Source organism: Triturus cristatus, chromosome 1_2 (assembly GCF_964204655.1).
Source record: "Triturus cristatus chromosome 1_2, aTriCri1.1, whole genome shotgun sequence".
Taxonomy (NCBI): domain Eukaryota; kingdom Metazoa; phylum Chordata; class Amphibia; order Caudata; family Salamandridae; genus Triturus; species Triturus cristatus.
The window spans coordinates 1,138,113,701-1,138,131,464 of NC_140580.1; the positions used below are offsets into that span (position 1 = coordinate 1,138,113,701).

The window sequence follows — 17,764 nt, forward strand, 5'->3', positions numbered from 1 at the left end:
TTATTACCCTATTCAGGATTCACACAGCCCTCTAAATGGAGCTTTTGGTTGGACAATAATGTCAAAAAGTACATGTAGCTTTTGGTAGTATTATCTGCACTTTTTAGAATGGTGTTTGAGAAGTCACTTCACTTATTCATGCGTGCAATTAGTATAAAACCGAATAAACCTTTGCAAACACTATTTTTGGAGACTCAGAGTAAATGGTAAGGTTGGTGGGGGCGTGGGCAGCGACTGCGAAGCCATTACTTTAAAGTAGGTCTGCGGCACGCTGTCATGCCGGTGGCTGTGCGTATTATGCCGGTGGCTGTGCGTTTTCTAGCGGTGACGGGGGACATACGTTGTAGCGCGGGCTGAGGCGTGTAATGATCCTTGCTGCACATTGGGTGTCACTCGCGATATTGCATGTACAGCGCAGATGCAATAGGAAGATGGATGCCCTCATAAGTGAAGAGCGGAATGCTGCGGGCTATGATGAAATAGGGACCGTGAATCATTCTGGGAGCGGATCGGCAGAATTCCTATCGCACGCAGCGGTTCTATTGCATTTTGATGCATGTTACAGGGTGAGTCGTGGAGAAAAGGTCAAGCTTCGGCAGAGACGGAGCTACACACAAGTATAAGACGTCTCTACACATGAAAAGCGTTTTAAGAGCCACAGAAAAGAAGAGAACCATTGCAAGATATGACACTTTCACGCCATCACGCATGACATCTGTCACATTAAAGACACATGACCTGAGGGTGACGGTCCAGTGACATCAGAGCACGCAAATAGGCTCTCGCGGTCTAGTCCATCATTTTCAAACGCAGCAATTTTCATCAAGGCCCCAAGGTAGCCTGCCGTTGGAAATATATAAATAAAATGCCGACTGTATTACTTCTTTCCACTTCAGTAAAAACCAATAAGACGGGGCTGGTAGACTCACAGAATAGTACAGATGAGTTGGGATTTCAGCCTAACCACAATCAATACCGAATGACCTATAGGAAAGTCCTAATGGATTTTACTGTTCAATAGGTCAAGGAGGTCAGCCCGGGAAGCAAATGACAGTTCCAATTAGCACAACAAACAGTAATTAATACCCTCAGTACTCCCCTTGTATGGCATTCTTTCAAGCGCAGAATCTGTTGAATATAACAGCAGGTTTCAAATCCACTGGAGTGTAATTCATTTACACTATCTTTGAACAAGCAGAGGCAAAGCCAATAAGTCTGGTTTTGAATTTTTAGCCAAAATTAAAATATTTCAAAAAAGTGTGCTACTGGGAAAAATAAAATGAAACGAGATTAGTTTATCAATACAATGTTTCAATGGGAGAAACATTTAGGGGTAGATGTACTAAGTATTGATTCCTAAAAAGTGGTTGGAAGTTGTGCATCGATTCTGATTTTCCAAACCGTCATATTTATTATTAGCTCTGTTAGAATTGGGTTGTTCGCTAACTAGCATTTGAGCCCAAATCAGGAAGCGATCGCAATCCTAGTGAGCAAAACCCTAAATTAACCTGTGCTCACTCTCTGGTAGCTTGGCACAGAGAAGGCAGGCTCAACTTAAAGGCAATGTGTAAAGTATTTGTGCAACAGTTCAGTAAAATAGTGAATACACTACACAAAAAGATTCCACTCCAGGTTAGAACAAGCATTGGCATAGCCAATAGGTCTCGCCTTTGGGACCTTATAAGCGTTTTGTTATGCAGCACAATATCCTTGGTGCAACAGTGTTTTGTTGCAATAGGGGCACGCTGCATTTCGCTTTAAACTTCTAAAGCACAGTGTTGCGCCATTGCTTTAAAATTGAATAAATAGAAAAACAAAAAGGCAAATGGACGCCACATTTCTTTTCCAATTGCAAAGCCAATAGCTCTACGTTTAACTAATGCGAGACCTATTGCATTGCAAATGCTGGTTTATTCTCGCTATATACAAATGGGGTGGAGTCTAAATTGCTAGAATCAGCCATGGATGTGCCTAGAATAGACAAGATGTGCATCCCAATTTTATTATATGCAGACGATGCAGTTTTAATTGTGCGAACAGGAAGGTCCCTCCAGAAACTGTTAAATACCTATGTAGATTTTATGAAAGGCTTGGATCTTCACACAAATAAATCAAAGTCATTTGTTTTAATTGCAGGCAAGCCCCAGTTCTTTTTTATCTCAAGTCGTAAAGTGGTGCAGACAGAGTAATTTCCATATCTAGGGGTAACTTTTGACTACAGGGCATCTTGGAGGAGTATGGTGGAGAACAGTGGGACCGTGCCTGAAAGGAGTATAAACGCCATTCGTTCATTCTCAAAAAAGCTGGGAACAAGAAACCCAGATATTTTAAGAAAGGTTTATGGGGCACAATCTAGTGCAGTAGCTATGTATGGTGCAGGAGTGTGGGGCCACGTGAATGTAAAAGGCATACAAACAATAGAGGATTGCTTTTGGAAATAAATGATGAGCCTCCCTATTAGTGGTTCCAACTTCAAATTATTTCAAGAGCTAAATATCCCCGATATAACCGATTTGATAAACGCAGCACCCATTCTCCAATGGCATTCAATATGGTGCAGATACTGTGTCTCTTACCCAAAAAATAATACTGGATTGCTTATCCCTCGAACATAAAGAGAATATCCAATGGTTAAAGTATGTGAAAAACACCCTACATACCTTAGATTTAGGGAGTTTATTTGAATTCCCAAAGAAATGTGTCGGTCTGGAAAAAAGCTTTAAAAGACCTGTTTTTATAACCATTTCTAAGGAGAGGAGAATAAATGTACACCGTAATAAACCAACTGTCAGGGAATACATGGAAGGTCGATTTTAGCTTGAGGGGATACCCTCCTACTTGGAGTTTGTAACATCCCCACGGCACAGATTTATTCTGTTAAGGTTTCGCCTTGATTACATTTCATGCATATTGGGCCACCCGGCTGGTATCTACTCCTCTAACGATCTCCCTTGTTGCCCATGTGATGATTTCTCACGTCAAACAGATTTGCACATTCTTTTTTTGTAACTTTTATTGTAAACATCGGAAAAGGTTTTTAATTCCCCTTTTACGTAAGCATAATTTTAGGCAATGTCCCCCGGCTCTTTATTTTTTACGTATGCTGCCTGACCCTCTAACCTGTTACAGTGGCGCTTCTTTTTTATGCATGTCTTTGAAAACCTGGAAATCGCTTATCTGCTGATATGAGTGAATTGTTCTCACAAAGGTTTAATCGTTGAAGTATATTTGCACTTTTATGATTAATTTTGTATTAATTGAATAAAGTAATTTGGACAATGATGATTATGACATAATGTGTATTTGTAAGGTACACGTTCCCCCTTTGGCGCATCTTGGAGAAAGGTTTCAAATTTTTTGGACCTCAGAAGGATGGAAGGCTGAGGGGCCCGTCAGGATTTTAACAGGTCGCCATCAAGTCACACAGACTCCAGGAGATGATGCCCACTGAGCCACCACAACAAGAAATCCCTTGCAGCTCAATCAGGTTTCACAAGATACTCACGAAATAAAGAAAGAGAAAAAGAAAGCTATTCCTTACCCGCAGTAAAAGATGGCCTTTTGCCATGGTCGCAATTTATCTGCCTTTGCAGCCACTTTGTTTGCAAATTCGATGAACTGGCAGCAGAACGGAGCTTCGCAGAGGAACAGAACGAAGGCGGTCAACCTTAAGGAAAAAAGAAAAAGAAAAAAGAAAAGAAAAGAAAAAAAAAGGAGGAGTTCATTTCAGCCATGTCAGGTTAGGCAAACAGTTTCCGGTTTTGTAACTGGCTTAGTTTTCATCTTATCTGACAAAACCATAGCTGCACACATTGAAGACACACAAATCGAAAAGCAGTCCATCTACTCACTGGCTGAAATGCGTGCACCTACCTTTGCTAATAGGTCCATCGTCTACTACTTACTTGGGACAGGGACGCTTCACTTAGCGAAAACATGCTTTTGTAAAAATCATTATGTCAGCACTGTGTGCAAAACTAAACAACTGGGGACAGAAGGAGATCAAGCACAGGCCTTTTTACACAGACAAAACAAAGAGCGAATGGTTTACAGGGATGACAGATGAAAAAACAATGTCCAGGCTCCGTTCAAATTGTGTCGCCAGTAATTCCTGCCCCATGGCTGCATATATTCTGTGCAATGCGAGCATAAAAGGGTCGCGGCACAGTGACCTTTAGAGAAAACTGCAGCACTGTCACTTCTCATGCATCTGGAAGTTCTATCACTATGCTATTTAAAAAAAAAAAAAAAAAAAAAAAACGTATTCCAAAGGCCCTTGAACCAGAGAAACCTGTGGGCTCCTCCCCTTCGAACTGGACACACCCCAAGCTAGCACCAACAAATTGTGGGTTAAGTGGACGATTGGGAAGGGCTAAACATCCCCTTGGTGCTTGCTTCAGTAGCCTCAGGATGCTGGGGCAAACACCTTTTAGGGACTCAAAAACAAAATGTAAAAAAAAATACTGCCACTATGGTTAGTTCAACAAACCTGTTCTAAATTCAAAGCACCATCATATTTCACCAACAATACAGTCTTACACAACACATTACTGATTGGGGACACACTGAGAACCAAGGCAAAGACTAATATAAAAATGCCTGGTCACAGAAGTGTGAGGTCTTCTTCCAATATTAAAGGCTTGGAAAAGGTGGAGGACACTCGACAACCTTGAAGACTCTGGAAGATGCATTATGCAACTTGAAAGACCTAGGATGGGCCGTACTTTGTCCAACATGGGACTTCTGACGGAAAAGAAATGGATCGGATAGGGACCACCTGTCAATGAATGACTTACAATTTCTCAGGAACTACTGATCCTCTCTGCTCCCATTATATCAGAACCTGCTAAGTTTATAGATCATATCTTTGTCTCGCCAATAAAATAACTATACCTCCACCAATATTATTGCAGCTAAAACAGATTTGACTTAACTAAATTACCAGTTAATTATTTCCAACTGAATTCATTAAGATTTAAATATATGCAATTTGAACTTGATACAGAACTTGAATTAGAGCTTATAAAATTGAAATGAAAATAAGAAATATAAACCCCAACAATTACCGGGGGGGGGGGGGGGGAATCTAGGCACTGATCGGATACTAAAGCTAGGAAGATCCAGAGAAACTTAAATTATTTACTGAAAAGCCATGTTTTCAGAGGTTTCCTGAAATTCAGCAGGTTTGCCTTGAATTTAAGTTCTATTGGAAGAGAGTTCCATAGCCTTGAAGTGCATACAATGAAGACTCTCCCTTCCCAGGTGGCTTTTTCAAATCGGGGGACTATGAGATTGCAGCTTGAGGATAAGCATAAGGGGTGTGTCGGAGTACAACGTTGAAAGTTTTGTATCAAGTAGTCCGGTCCAACAGCTTGTTGAGCCCTGAAGGCGATGCAAAGTGCCTTGAACTGAATGCGTTTATCTACGGGGAGCCAGTGTAATTGGATCAGAGCTTCGGAGGTTGATTTATGTTTCAGAATGCCAAATAGTAAATCGAGCAGTGGCACTTTGTAGTGTTTGTAGTTTGTGAAGAAAGCGCTTTTGGCTATTGATAAAGAGGGTGTTGCCATAATCTATTTTGGAAGAGGTGAGAATTGTAACTACCCTCTTCTATAGGCTTAAAGGAATATAAGGCAACACTTTCCTGAGAGTTTTCAAGGTGAAAAAAACCTTAGGAGGTGATGCGATTTATTTGTCCTTCGAAGGACATTATGTAAAATTCTATCTATCATAATCGCATGCAGGATAATACATTTATTAGCCGAATCCTGGTTCCCATTCTGCATTTGTGAATGGTGGCTTGCTTATGCGTGAATGAGGACTGGTGTTAGCGAAAGTGCATACTAGGCAGCAGTGGTAGCAAAAGAAGTGGGGGTTCTCTCCCTAACCACAATCTACATTTCGAAGTCACAAATTAAAAGTTGCATTAATTAATTAGCAGTAGGTATCTATTTCAAATTTGATAAATAATGCACAAAGGAAAGGAAAAAAATAAGGTGGAAAAACAGCTAAGCTAATAACTTGGTACATTTCTGTTAGACAAAGCTTTTTAATTCATGTGGCACACACGAGAGTGATAGCCATGATGACGGTGTGTAGATCGAATCAAAGTCTATACAGATTCGATTTAATAATACAGTATTTATCCCGCCTTTTTATTTGCAAAAATGTGTTATAAATTAGTAAAAAAAATCATAAAAGACTTTGTTCCATAAACAAAGAAGGTGCGACGGCACTTACATCATCCAGACCCCAGCGGCTATGTTCAAGGGATTGATGGTGATACAGTTCCAGAGACCAGCAACTGCGCAAGCTGAAAAACAAATGACATGAGCATGGTTTCTGTGCTATTCCTTTCCATCACAGTAAAAGCCTTTCATATCCGATTAGAATAGCCTTCCCCTCGCTCTCTACAAGCTCAGAAGAAAGAATTGTAACTAAGAGCAGCGGTCTTAGTGTCTACCAAATTCCAAAATTGGAAAAGAAGTCAATGATGAAGTTAAATGTCTGTATTCTGCGCATGCTCCTGCGGGTTTCTGACTGGAACGCACATTCATTTTCAAGTCGCTGTAAGCCACTGGTAAAAGCATCTCCGTGAAACAAGTGGAGGCGACTGCAGGATACAAAACTGCAGAGTAAAACTGAGTGCAGCAGGCAGTCGAGGTATTAAAGAACAGAACTTCTTAAAGATACAAAAAAAATAAGAGGATAAAATATCAGCGATACAAGCAGGAGACTGTGGAGCACAGCATCCCTCTACAAGCTTGCATCTTAAAATCAGGCAGTTTGCAATCCTTCCTAAACTAAGAGAACAAATCTGATTTACTGGCCCACGCAGCGAACAGCAGTTCTGCTGAAGCCATGGCATCGGGCTCCTCGATGTACAAGGGTGGCTTCCCTCAAAAAGAAGAGTTTATGCTCAGAGAGGCATTGTATGGCCAGTCCATTCAGGCTTAAGCTGGCTCTTGACAGCCTTTCTGGTGGCGGCCAACTGTAAACTAACCAGACTGGACTCAGTTTCACGTTTGGAAGGGTCTTTTTGGAGGGGGTGGATTATGCCACTCCCTTAGGACTGGTAAATCTAGGTACCACAACCACTCCTGCAGCTAGGCCCACCCCTGTCTCTGTGCTGGAGAAGAGCAGGGGTTGCAGCCATTTCAGACGCGGAGTCACTACTGCGTGGTAGGGAAAAAAAGATGGTTTCTCCCAACAGGACAAGACTCGGATGTACTCCATTCATCCCAGGACAGCCGCACTGCAAGCTTCTCTCGCCCAGCTGTGCCTGCTCCAGAACACACCTCTCTCAAAACACTGACCTGTCTAGTACATTATTTATTCTAACAATTCAAATGTTGCATAGTTAAAAAGAGCCAAATGAATGTAATGGCTGGGCTCTGAGCTGGAACTCTAACAGAATTTAAAGAGTTTAATAAAGCGTGATCTCTCGAAATAGCAATACACTTTAATGTTCAGACAAATACGTGTAGCACCTTCCCAGTTCAACGTCACAGTGGTTTGTCAAATACCAAAAATGAATTCCCTGAAGAGTTAACACAAACTGGTGGATATGGTTCAACAGGCAGTGCACACAGTGCAAATAGCATCCTTACCGGAAGGCTGAGCTGGGAGACAGAAAAGTCAGGAACGTGTTCCCCTCTAGCAGGGACCTGGCTAGAAAAATCGCACAATGGAATCTTCCTGTTGTGGTAAATAATTTAATTACCGGGACTTAATTTGATGCGGAAAATCTATAACAATAGCTCAGTAAAATAAGAGGCAGAATCCGTGGTATTAGAGGTTCGGAACGGGCTGTATTCCATAATCAATTTAAATCGATGAGCTCCAGGTTCCATCACCACGAAGGTTCAGGAAGTGAAGACCGTACTTTATTGATAGGTAATCATTTTTATACAATAGGCATTACAGTGAAACAAATGGAGGAGGCGTAACAATTGATAGCAAAGATAAAACATACATGCGTAGCAAAAGTGGGTGTAACTGGGCGTAACTAAAGAACGTCATCAGGTATGATGTCATAATAGGGTGGTTCCATGAAAGAATTTCGCAATGTCAGCAGAAATACTTGGCAGAAATGCGCGCACAGCAGCATGACGTGTGATTGACGTGCAACTAGGGGGAGAAGGGGACTTGACATTTATCTCTACATGTGGCGACAGAAGTCTGGAGGGTCAAGTCAACCTAATCCCAAATCATATCTAACATCCTATGTTTAAAGAACTATGTTATACAAAAGAGAGGTCTCTTAGAGTAGAATCTTATTCTATACTGACTATACTGACTATTAGTGCGTGTACAAGCGTCTAAGTGTCTACACTAGATGCGAGGGCAGAAATCTTCCATAGTGACAGGGCTATGAATTACTTGCATAAAGATAGAGAAGCCGGGCCTTTTGCTCGGTAGCTGGAAGAATGTTTACTTAAACTACTAGACAGGAATGCATTGGGTAGGGAGCGAAGCAGATAATCTCGAAGGTGAAATACAGTTTTTGGCAGGCAACAGGCTGATGTCAGGCACCGTTAGCTGCGCAGAGAATGAGGACAAAGTTCATGGATACAGATGCGAGCTCAAACTGGAGCTTTCAGAGGCAGAAGGCAGAAAAAGCTTGATGGCAGAATCAGGGCCTACTTGCCTGGACTGTAAAATGGCATAAGTGAACCATATAAAGGCGGTGGCCTTTCATACTTAGGAATGGAATATCCAGCCCATTCATGGCGGATCTGAAAGAGGACATGTTGGCGGTGGACGCACATGTGTTTGCGTCTTCATAACTGGAACTGGAGGGAACATACATGTACTTGTGATTTATACATGTAACCGTTGGGGTCCAAGATAGGGGACATAACTGACCAGAAAAATCCATATTTCCACATTCCCTCCTTGTCCCCTACTTGCCCGTCAAGAGATATCAATCTTCATTAATCCATCGATCTGTTCATATAGCATCATTTGTTCTTCTTTCTTCTTCCGTGATGAATGAAATCTTGGTGGTGGAATACACGATGTGGCACACAGACCACAGATCGCTGGTCCACATTGTAGACATAGACAGCAACTGAATAATATGAGGAAGCCAATACCTAGGAAGGATAGGACCTTCCATCCAAAGGTAGATAATACACTCCAAAACCAACCGGACCAAGTCCAGGTGCCTGGATTCTGGTGTATCTGGCTTACAATCTTATGAAGGCGAGTTATGGCTTTATATACAGATGGCGAATTTTCTGGTATGAAAATGCAACAACTTGATCCGATGACCCTACAAGCTCCGCCCCTATCGGCCAGGATGACGTCAAGGACAAGACGATTTTGAAGCACAACAATCCGCATAGCAGACTGCTCTTCTGTTAAATTGCCTAAGGCGGAAATAGTTTCGTTCACTACTGCTTCAAGGGTTCTGGTTAATCTACGTATCAGCTTACTATTGGTAACTGTACCTATATAGGGAAAGAGACCTTTATTGAAATCTGTGTATTTTTCCCATGCGGTCTCAGTATAATCGACTATTGGGAGATCTCTCCTTTCTCTATTGTGTACTAAATGAGTATTTCTGTGATAATCAGGAGGAGCTAGGAAAACAGGTGGCAAAAGGAATCCGATGTAGCAGGTACCATCCCAATCTAGTGGCAAACGTATGTATGCCGTCTGACCACATATGAAGTAGGAATGGCGGGAAGCTCTAAATGTAGACTTGCCTTGATCACTAAATTCTATTACAGTGGTGCATCTACTATGGCCCATATATATGGAACCATTCTTTCTTACACATAATTCACCTTTAACTGGAAATACTGACATGGCGGGCAAAATTGGAGTAGCTTCGGATTCGACATTCAAGATCATGAGATTGAGCGTAAAATTACCTAATCCATATACTTCATTTTCTAGATCAGTTCCTGTTCTTTTGGGAAGTCCCTCCTTGTTGGGGTGGCAGACTGAGTAAAACTAAGTTCAGATTTCCCCATACCCAGTTATTCTGGTAAACTGCAGAATTCGAATCTAGGGAATTAATTAAACTAAACCATGCTCCACAGGAGCCGTTGTGTGTGAACGGGTATGGAAAGAGAGGTAGAATTCCTTTATAGTTCTGATAGGGAGGGAGTCGACCACATATCCAACAATTTGTAGCATTGCTAACCTGATGGGAATGATGTAACATACTAATAAAAGTGTTATTGCGCAGCGCAAATCTATAAGACAATTCATGCGGAGGTAATTCACTAAAAGAATGTTCAGCAGTAACATTATAAACATGTCTAGAAATAGGATAATATATGTGCAACAATATACTTGCAGTAATTATTAAAAGACTTAAGAAAAACAGAATTAATAACGTCACTGTGCAATGACTACGCAGTGATTTACAGTACGCATGTCGTTTCAGCTTTATCCTTTTGTTTCTTTCTCTGTACAGGTCTAAGGGATACATGTCAGAGACAAATTCGACCGCTTCACCTTGGAGAGGACTTAAACAATCAAATTGCCTGACTTGTTAGACCTAAGTTTTAGTTTATATAGTTCATGGCTATTCAGTTCAACCAAAGGAAGTTTTGAGTCACTCGGGGAAGACACGCAAAGTGTGTCGTTTACGTCTGACGGTAGTCCATGGAATTTCTTGATATGACTTGAATGTATCCAGCCTTTTCGACCTTCGATCTTTACGGCTGTCCTCGTCGTTAGCAGTACGAGCTGAGGCGACTTCCACCTAGGATCCAGCTGAGACTTCCGATCAAAGTTCCTCACTAGAACTAAATCCCCTGGAATTACGTCATGGGGTTTCACCTCGGTGTTGTCGGGAAAGGCTGCAGCTACCTGTGAACGACAAGATTGTAGTGCAGACATCAAGGAAGCCAAGTAATCTGTCAGCATATTACAGTCAATATCAGTTATTTTGCGTGGTATAGGCGTCCCCCACATATTTGGTGGTCTACCAAAGACCACTTCATAAGGGGATAGCCCTGTTCGAGAGTGCGCTACCATTCTCATGTAAAAGAGTGCAACGGGTAAGGCTACTACCCAGTCGACACCTTTCTCTCTGCATATTTTGGACAATCTAATTTTCAGGGTCTGGTTATGTCTTTCCACGAGACCTGCTGCCTCGGGGTGTCGGACACAGTGAAACTTCCACTGATAGCCTAACAAAAGTGAAACGTGTTTCATTAGTTCGGATGAGAACGGCTGGCCGTTATCTGAGTAGACAACACGTGGTAAACCGTACCGTGGGAAGAATTCTCGAACTAACTGTTTGGCAGTAGTCGGGGCAGTGTAATCTGAAACCGGGTATGCCTCTGTCCAACGGGAAAGAGCACAAACAACTACGAGAACATATTTGAATCCTCGACATCGTTCCATCTGGATATAATCCATCTGGAGAACTTCAAAAGGGTGATCAGGAGGCTGAAATCCACCCTGCTCTACGGGAATGCTTTTACCTGGGTTAAACTGACAACAGATCATACAGGTACGAACTTTTTGTTTAGCTGCTGCTCGTAAATGTTTGTTGAACCAAATGTGTTGGATGCTGTCTAGCATAGCTTTTTCTCCTAGATGTGCTGGACTATGTACAGTGTTAATAACGACTTGGACCATTGAATCAGGAAGGAACCACACAGATTTTTCCTTCGTCATCCATCCTTGATCCGTTTGGATCCCTCCTAATTCAGTCCATTTCTTCATTTCGTCTGGTGTAGCATGTGTCTGTATGTCGATTACGTCAAGAGCGGGATCCTTAACCATCATGCAATGTGTTGGTGTCGGGACTATTGTCTTTGTCATGTCGGATGTTTGAGTTTGAGCAGTCTGTTTAGCTGTTCTGTCAGCTAGATCATTGCCTTGAGAAATGATATCAGTAACTTTCGTATGAGCTTTACATTTCATAATTGATATTGCAGTGGGTAAATGTATTGCATCTAATAAGGCATGAATAAGGGGTCCGTGCTGAATGTGGGCACCGTGAGAAGTTAAATAACCTCTCTCTCGCCACAGCACGCCGAAGTCATGTACAACTCCGAATGCATAACGTGAATCAGTGTATATGTTGACTTTTTTATTTGTGGCTTGAATACAGGCTTGTGTCAGAGCGATGAGCTCTGCTGCTTGAGCGGACAAGGTATTTATGCAATTTGTTTCAATGATTTCAGTGTCTGTTGTGACTGCGTAAGCGGCCACTAGCTCTCCTGTACCTGTTCTCATACATGAACCATCTACATACAACGTCAGGTCTGGGTCTGACAATGGGACGTCTGTCAAATCTTGTCTGGGTTTCGTCGTGATAGTGATAACTTCAATACAATCATGTGCAAGCGGGTCTGTTCCATTTATAGGTAACAGTGTGGCAGGATTCAATGTACTACAACGTCTGATTTCTATGTGTGGCTGAAACAATGTTAATTCGTAACCAGTGAGTCGTGCTATAGTCAAGTGTTGTGTTTGTGTGCGGTTCAAGAGAACCTCTACTGCATGTGGTACTTGTACTGTCAATGGATGCCCTAATACTATGGCATCGCTTTGTCTGATTGCTAAAGCTGTTGCTGCCACTGATTTCAGGCACGCAGGCAAAGCCTGAGCTACGGGATCTAATGTACTAGAAAAATAAGCACATGGTTTGTGTGATCCTGCTTGTTCCTGTGTGAGTACTGACAAGGCAGTACCTTCGCGTTCTGTAACGAAGAGTGTAAACTGTTTATTGTAACATGGTGTTGCTAAAACAGGTGCTTGGCATAAGGCTTTCTTTAGGCTTTCAAAAGCTTGTGTATGTTCCTGAGTCCAAGGGAGAACAGTCGATGTGGCTGCCTCCTGTGTTGTCAATTGAATGAGTGGTTTTGCTAGAAATGCATACTGAGGGATCCACTGCCTACAATATGAAGTGAGGCCTATGAAAGCCCGCACCTCCTTTTGTGTCTTGGGTATCGGCATATTTGTAATTAGCTGGATGCGATCTGGTGTAAGCTGCCTTCCCTCCTTGGACAGCGAGTGACCAAGGTAAACAACTCGCTGGACACAGAATTGCAGCTTAGAAGGGGACACCTTGTGCCCCTTTTCGGCCAAAAATTGTAATACCGTCAGTGAGGCTTTCTCACATTCAGGTTCACTTCTAGCGGTGATCAGCAGATCATCGACATATTGAAGCAGGGCAGTGTTGACTGGCATGTGGATACTGTCGAGTTCTCGTTTCAGTGCTTGGCTATAAATGCTGGGGCTTTCTGTAAATCCTTGAGGTGCGCGTGTGAATTTAAAGCTTCGTCCATTTAAACTAAATCCGAACAAGTATTGGCTTTCCGGATCTATTGGGACGCTGAAAAAGGCATTCTTGAGATCAATTACAGTAAAGAATGTTGCTTCGGAATCAATGGCTGTCAGTAATGAAGAAATGTCTGGCACCACGGGGTATTGCGGTACTATGCATTTATTTAATTCGCGCAGATCAATAACCAATCGATATACTGGCGGGGCTGTTGGATCGGTTCGTTTAAGAATCGGAATTATCGGTGAATTACATACATTGGAGTCAGTTTCCACAACCACTCCCTGGGTAATAAGCTCGTCAATGATTTGTAGTAAAGCCACTACAGCATCTGGGGGTAACTTGTATTGTCGCATTCGTGGAAGTACCACTCCTGCCTTTAGTGTGACTCGATATGGTGTAATGTTCATGCAACCAACATCTGTAGGGCCTTGTGCCCATAAATGTGTCGGTAAAGTCTGTAGTCGGTGATCCATGTCTCGGGACACGTAGTGCCCTTTGAAATCACGTAAAAATAATCTTACTCCTTCCGGAGAACAACATATAATAGCTCCTAGAGCTTTCAAAGTTTTTATGCCTAACAAGTTTTCTGGACATGATTTAGTAAGTAATAAATCTGTAGTTCGTGTCAAGGGACCAATCGTAAGTGGAAGAGGCTGTGTTACTTCGTTAATGATAGGTTTTCCTGAAAAGCCAAGGGAAATATTCTGTGCGCCTGAGAGGGGTGCCCCTGGAACTTCACTACGTTTTATTGTTGTTCGACTTGCCCCTGTATCAAGTAAGAATTTTCTATCTTGACCTAATAGTTCACTGTGTACATAAGGTCCTTCTTGATCTACAGGGACCTCAATAAGGGGTAAGCCAACTTCCCTCACTAGGCTGTTTCATGAGTATCGTTGATAATCAGGATAGTCATACTGTGCGGTCTGATACATCTGTCGGGTCGTTGTTTGTGTGGCAGCAATAGGCTGCGGTGGTGGAGCTGGCATAGACTGTTGCGGAGCTGGCATGGACTGTGCATGCTGCGGAGTTCCTTGTTCATTCTGATCCTGTCTAAGTGGTCTTGATCTTTCTTTTGTGTTACCTATGGCGATATTATGTTTTAAAACGGGACAATCGTGTACATAATGACCTGGCTGTTTACAATAGTTGCACGTCCCTTTTACAGGACCTGTTGAAACACTGGACTGTGTTATACCCTTCTTATGACCGTCAACTGGCACTGTCTGGGAAACTAGCATTTTCATTTTCGTGTCTTTCATGCGTCTATGTTCATGTTCTTGTTCTTCTCTAATTCTATTGTGATGGTACTGTAGCATTTGTAACATTTGTGACGGAGTGTTACCTTGCCAGGTACTCTCGAACTTCAATACTCTATTCTTAACTTGGGGCAAGGCATTTTCAACTAACTTTGTCACAAACAGATGTGGATACGACTCGCTACTTGCTTTTATTCCACTATTTATACCAAAACATTTCTCAAATCGGGAATAGAAATCACTAGTGTCTTCATCTGATTTTTGTTTACAGGCTGAGATTGCACCCCAGTCTTCCTTTTTCGTAGTTAATAAACGTGGCAGTACCTGTACTAGTAGACCTGGTAGTGCTTTGATCTTGTCCCCGAGCCCTGAACCTGGACCTCGAGCTTTTTCTTCGTTTTCTAATGCTGTCCAATCTATCTTTTGGTCTCCCACCTCCCAATCCTTTTCCTTGAGTTTTTCGTAAATGCCAGCAGGCATTAATACCTTCAATATTGTCATAATGTCGGGGTAGGTATATTCTCCCATGAGTAACATATCTTTAATTTCACGATGGAAACCTGCTGGGTCTTTGTCATGACTGGGTACCACCTTCTTCATTTCCAATAGTTCTATTTTAGATATGGGTGTGTATACAAACACACGTTTAAACTCATTGTCATCACCCTTTATCGGGTGCACTTCGCGTAAGGGATTCTGTCTATCCATGTAATGCGTCGTTCTTTCTTTGATGGGCAGTGAGACATGTTCAGGACATACAAAAAGAATGTACTGCTTTCTGGATTCTAGTATTTCTCTAATTAACTTAGTACCGGAACCTCTCCATTTATTCGTGAGTAATTCAGTCAATATATCAGGTAAGGGACCAGGATCGGAGTGTTGGCTTTTATATAATATAAGGAGTTGTTGAATCATATAGATACCAGCTAAACGCTGTTCATCTGGGGCGAGGTTTAAAAACGTATGTACTAGTATATCATCACCATATTTTCCAGGACTATCAACCCAGTGAACGGCTGACCTGGCTAATTCTTGTTCGTCCATAGAATCGAGTATATGATAACCCCTTCGTTCTCGGAGTAATTTGTCAGCGGCTTGGAATGAATGTTCGGGGGACCTTATATTTATTATAGGAGTTTGGAATTTTCTGTTATTATCTGGACGTATCGGACATATCGGATCAGTAAAGCATCTAGTATTATTGCAAGATCTTCCTCTACCTACATAGGCCATGGTTTCTAACTGTCCTGTGGGCAGTTCTAATTCTTCCTCGTCCTCGATTTGTTCTGGTTCGTCTATTGCTAATCTTTCCTCGTGTATTCGTTCTATTTCTTTGCGGATCTTTCGGCTCATAGCTACTATGCATGATCGTTTATCATGTCTCCCCTCTGATATATTCTTACCCCATGTGGTAAGAATCTGCATTTCTTCCGGATTTACCCCTGGTTGATCTTGATTTCTGATCACACAGTTTATGAGGAAACGTAACAGTTCTCCCTGTATTTCCACCTTCTGATACTCCATGGCTCTGTTAATACTCTCAGGGTCTCGCCCTGACTGAACAAAATGATATATATTTTCTAAATGTGCAGTCATTCCTGGTAGCTTCCCTAAATATATTGCAGCTCGTCGGATACGTAATGATGCCAGCATCATTTCGTCCCCTTTTCCGGGCACAGGGTCATATCTACAGTCTATTAGAAGTTCCTTGAGCGTGTTGGGAGTTACTAGTTTGGGCGTACGTTGGTGGGCTATTTCTTGAAAGGAAAGTTTATTTGTCCTGGGTGGCGTAGAAAAAATGCTTGATGTACCTCCGGTAGCACCACCTGGGGTGCTGGATGTGAAAGGATTCGTTGAACGAGATATAGCTACCATGGGTGTGGATGTAGAAACAGATGTGCTTGCCGGAACTTGTGTCGGAGTTTGCTGTTGCAGAGGTACAGACGAAGGAGGGTCTTGGCGTTGAACCCCCTCGGCAGGCGGTCTATGTGGCGCAGCATTAGCATACGCGGGAGCTACGTCGTCTAAATAAGAGGAAAGAAAAACATCTTCTGCGGTTCTGGGATGCCCTTTGGGATGTGCTTTTATCGGAAACAATGGGGGTGGCAAGTCTCTTGGTATTTCCGGAGTAGCCTTAGGTAGTCCTTCGGCCAGAAGAGGATACATACCATTCGCAAGGGCATTTCTTTGTCTGTCTGTTTGTTCTGACTTTACTCGAGTACCTTCTTCAATTAATACACTTTCTCGAACTTTATTTGAATTCTCCTTACTTTTCTCTTCCTGTCTACGTGCTTTTTCTGTACGTCTATATGATTCTTTACGCCATAATTCAATGGCATCTTTCTGTGACTGTCTAGCTTTCTTTTTCCATAATTCTTCTTCTACTTTCACAATGCAATCTGCATCCCAGGTCCCAGCTGCGGGCCACCTCTGACTTTCTGGTAATTCCTTGGTGTAGTCTACCCATAGATCAAGAAATAATATGGCGTCTAGGCCATGTTTATGATACATGAAGTACCCTGGAGTGTCCCTAGGAGGAATGGGAACAGCTTCTTCGAGTACCCCTTTTCTAGTTGTGATCTGTCTTAACTTCGAAAAGAGCGGCATATTGAGAACTGATCTGATCCCTAATTTTGAACACGTTTAATACCATAAAACACAATAATGAACAGTCATTCACACCACAATATACAGAACGTATTTAAAACATTTTAACATTTAACATTTAATGAATAAACAATGATGGTCATTTAGGGAACTAGTCACTAAGCATAATACTCGATACTAACTCGATACTAACTGGGTAAATTCTGAATTATATACTAGACATACTTGATATACTGCTAAACAGTACAGATACACTGCTGAAACAGTGCAGACCGGATTTGTGTACCCAAACCCGTCTTGACCGGCACAACCTATGTGCACGTCAGAACGCCTCCCCGATAATGGTACTCACCGGGTAGCTCGGAACGGAAGGCCTCGGAACTGAACTGAACTTGAACCGGACTGGACTCGACTCGGAACTTCGGAAACTTCGGAAACTGGTGGGCCTCTGTATACCTCGGATCTTGCTCTCTCAGCTAGGCTCTGGTCGGGATACTTCGCACTTCTCACCGCCTCGTCTGGGTGTTGATCGCAGCCTCAGTTACCCCCGCTCGGCAGGAGGGAGATACAGGAAATCCTGTGGGTACGCGTTGTTGTCTGTCCAGCTGTGACAGGAGACCGGGCCTGCAACGCACCG

General features: G+C 42.4%; 1 protein-coding gene across 1 annotated transcript in view; it reads right to left on the reverse strand.

Moving 5' to 3' along the window:
* The window catches only part of CACFD1 (calcium channel flower domain containing 1), a 55,639-nt gene that overhangs the window by 12,112 nt on the left and 25,763 nt on the right, over nucleotides 1-17,764 (reverse strand). The window contains exons 2-3 of the mRNA XM_085613861.1: nucleotides 6,241-6,313; nucleotides 3,542-3,667 (exon numbers count right to left, since the gene is read on the reverse strand). Coding sequence (XP_085469987.1) covers nucleotides 3,542-3,667; nucleotides 6,241-6,313 — 199 coding nt within the window. The remainder of the gene's footprint in view (nucleotides 1-3,541; nucleotides 3,668-6,240; nucleotides 6,314-17,764) is intronic.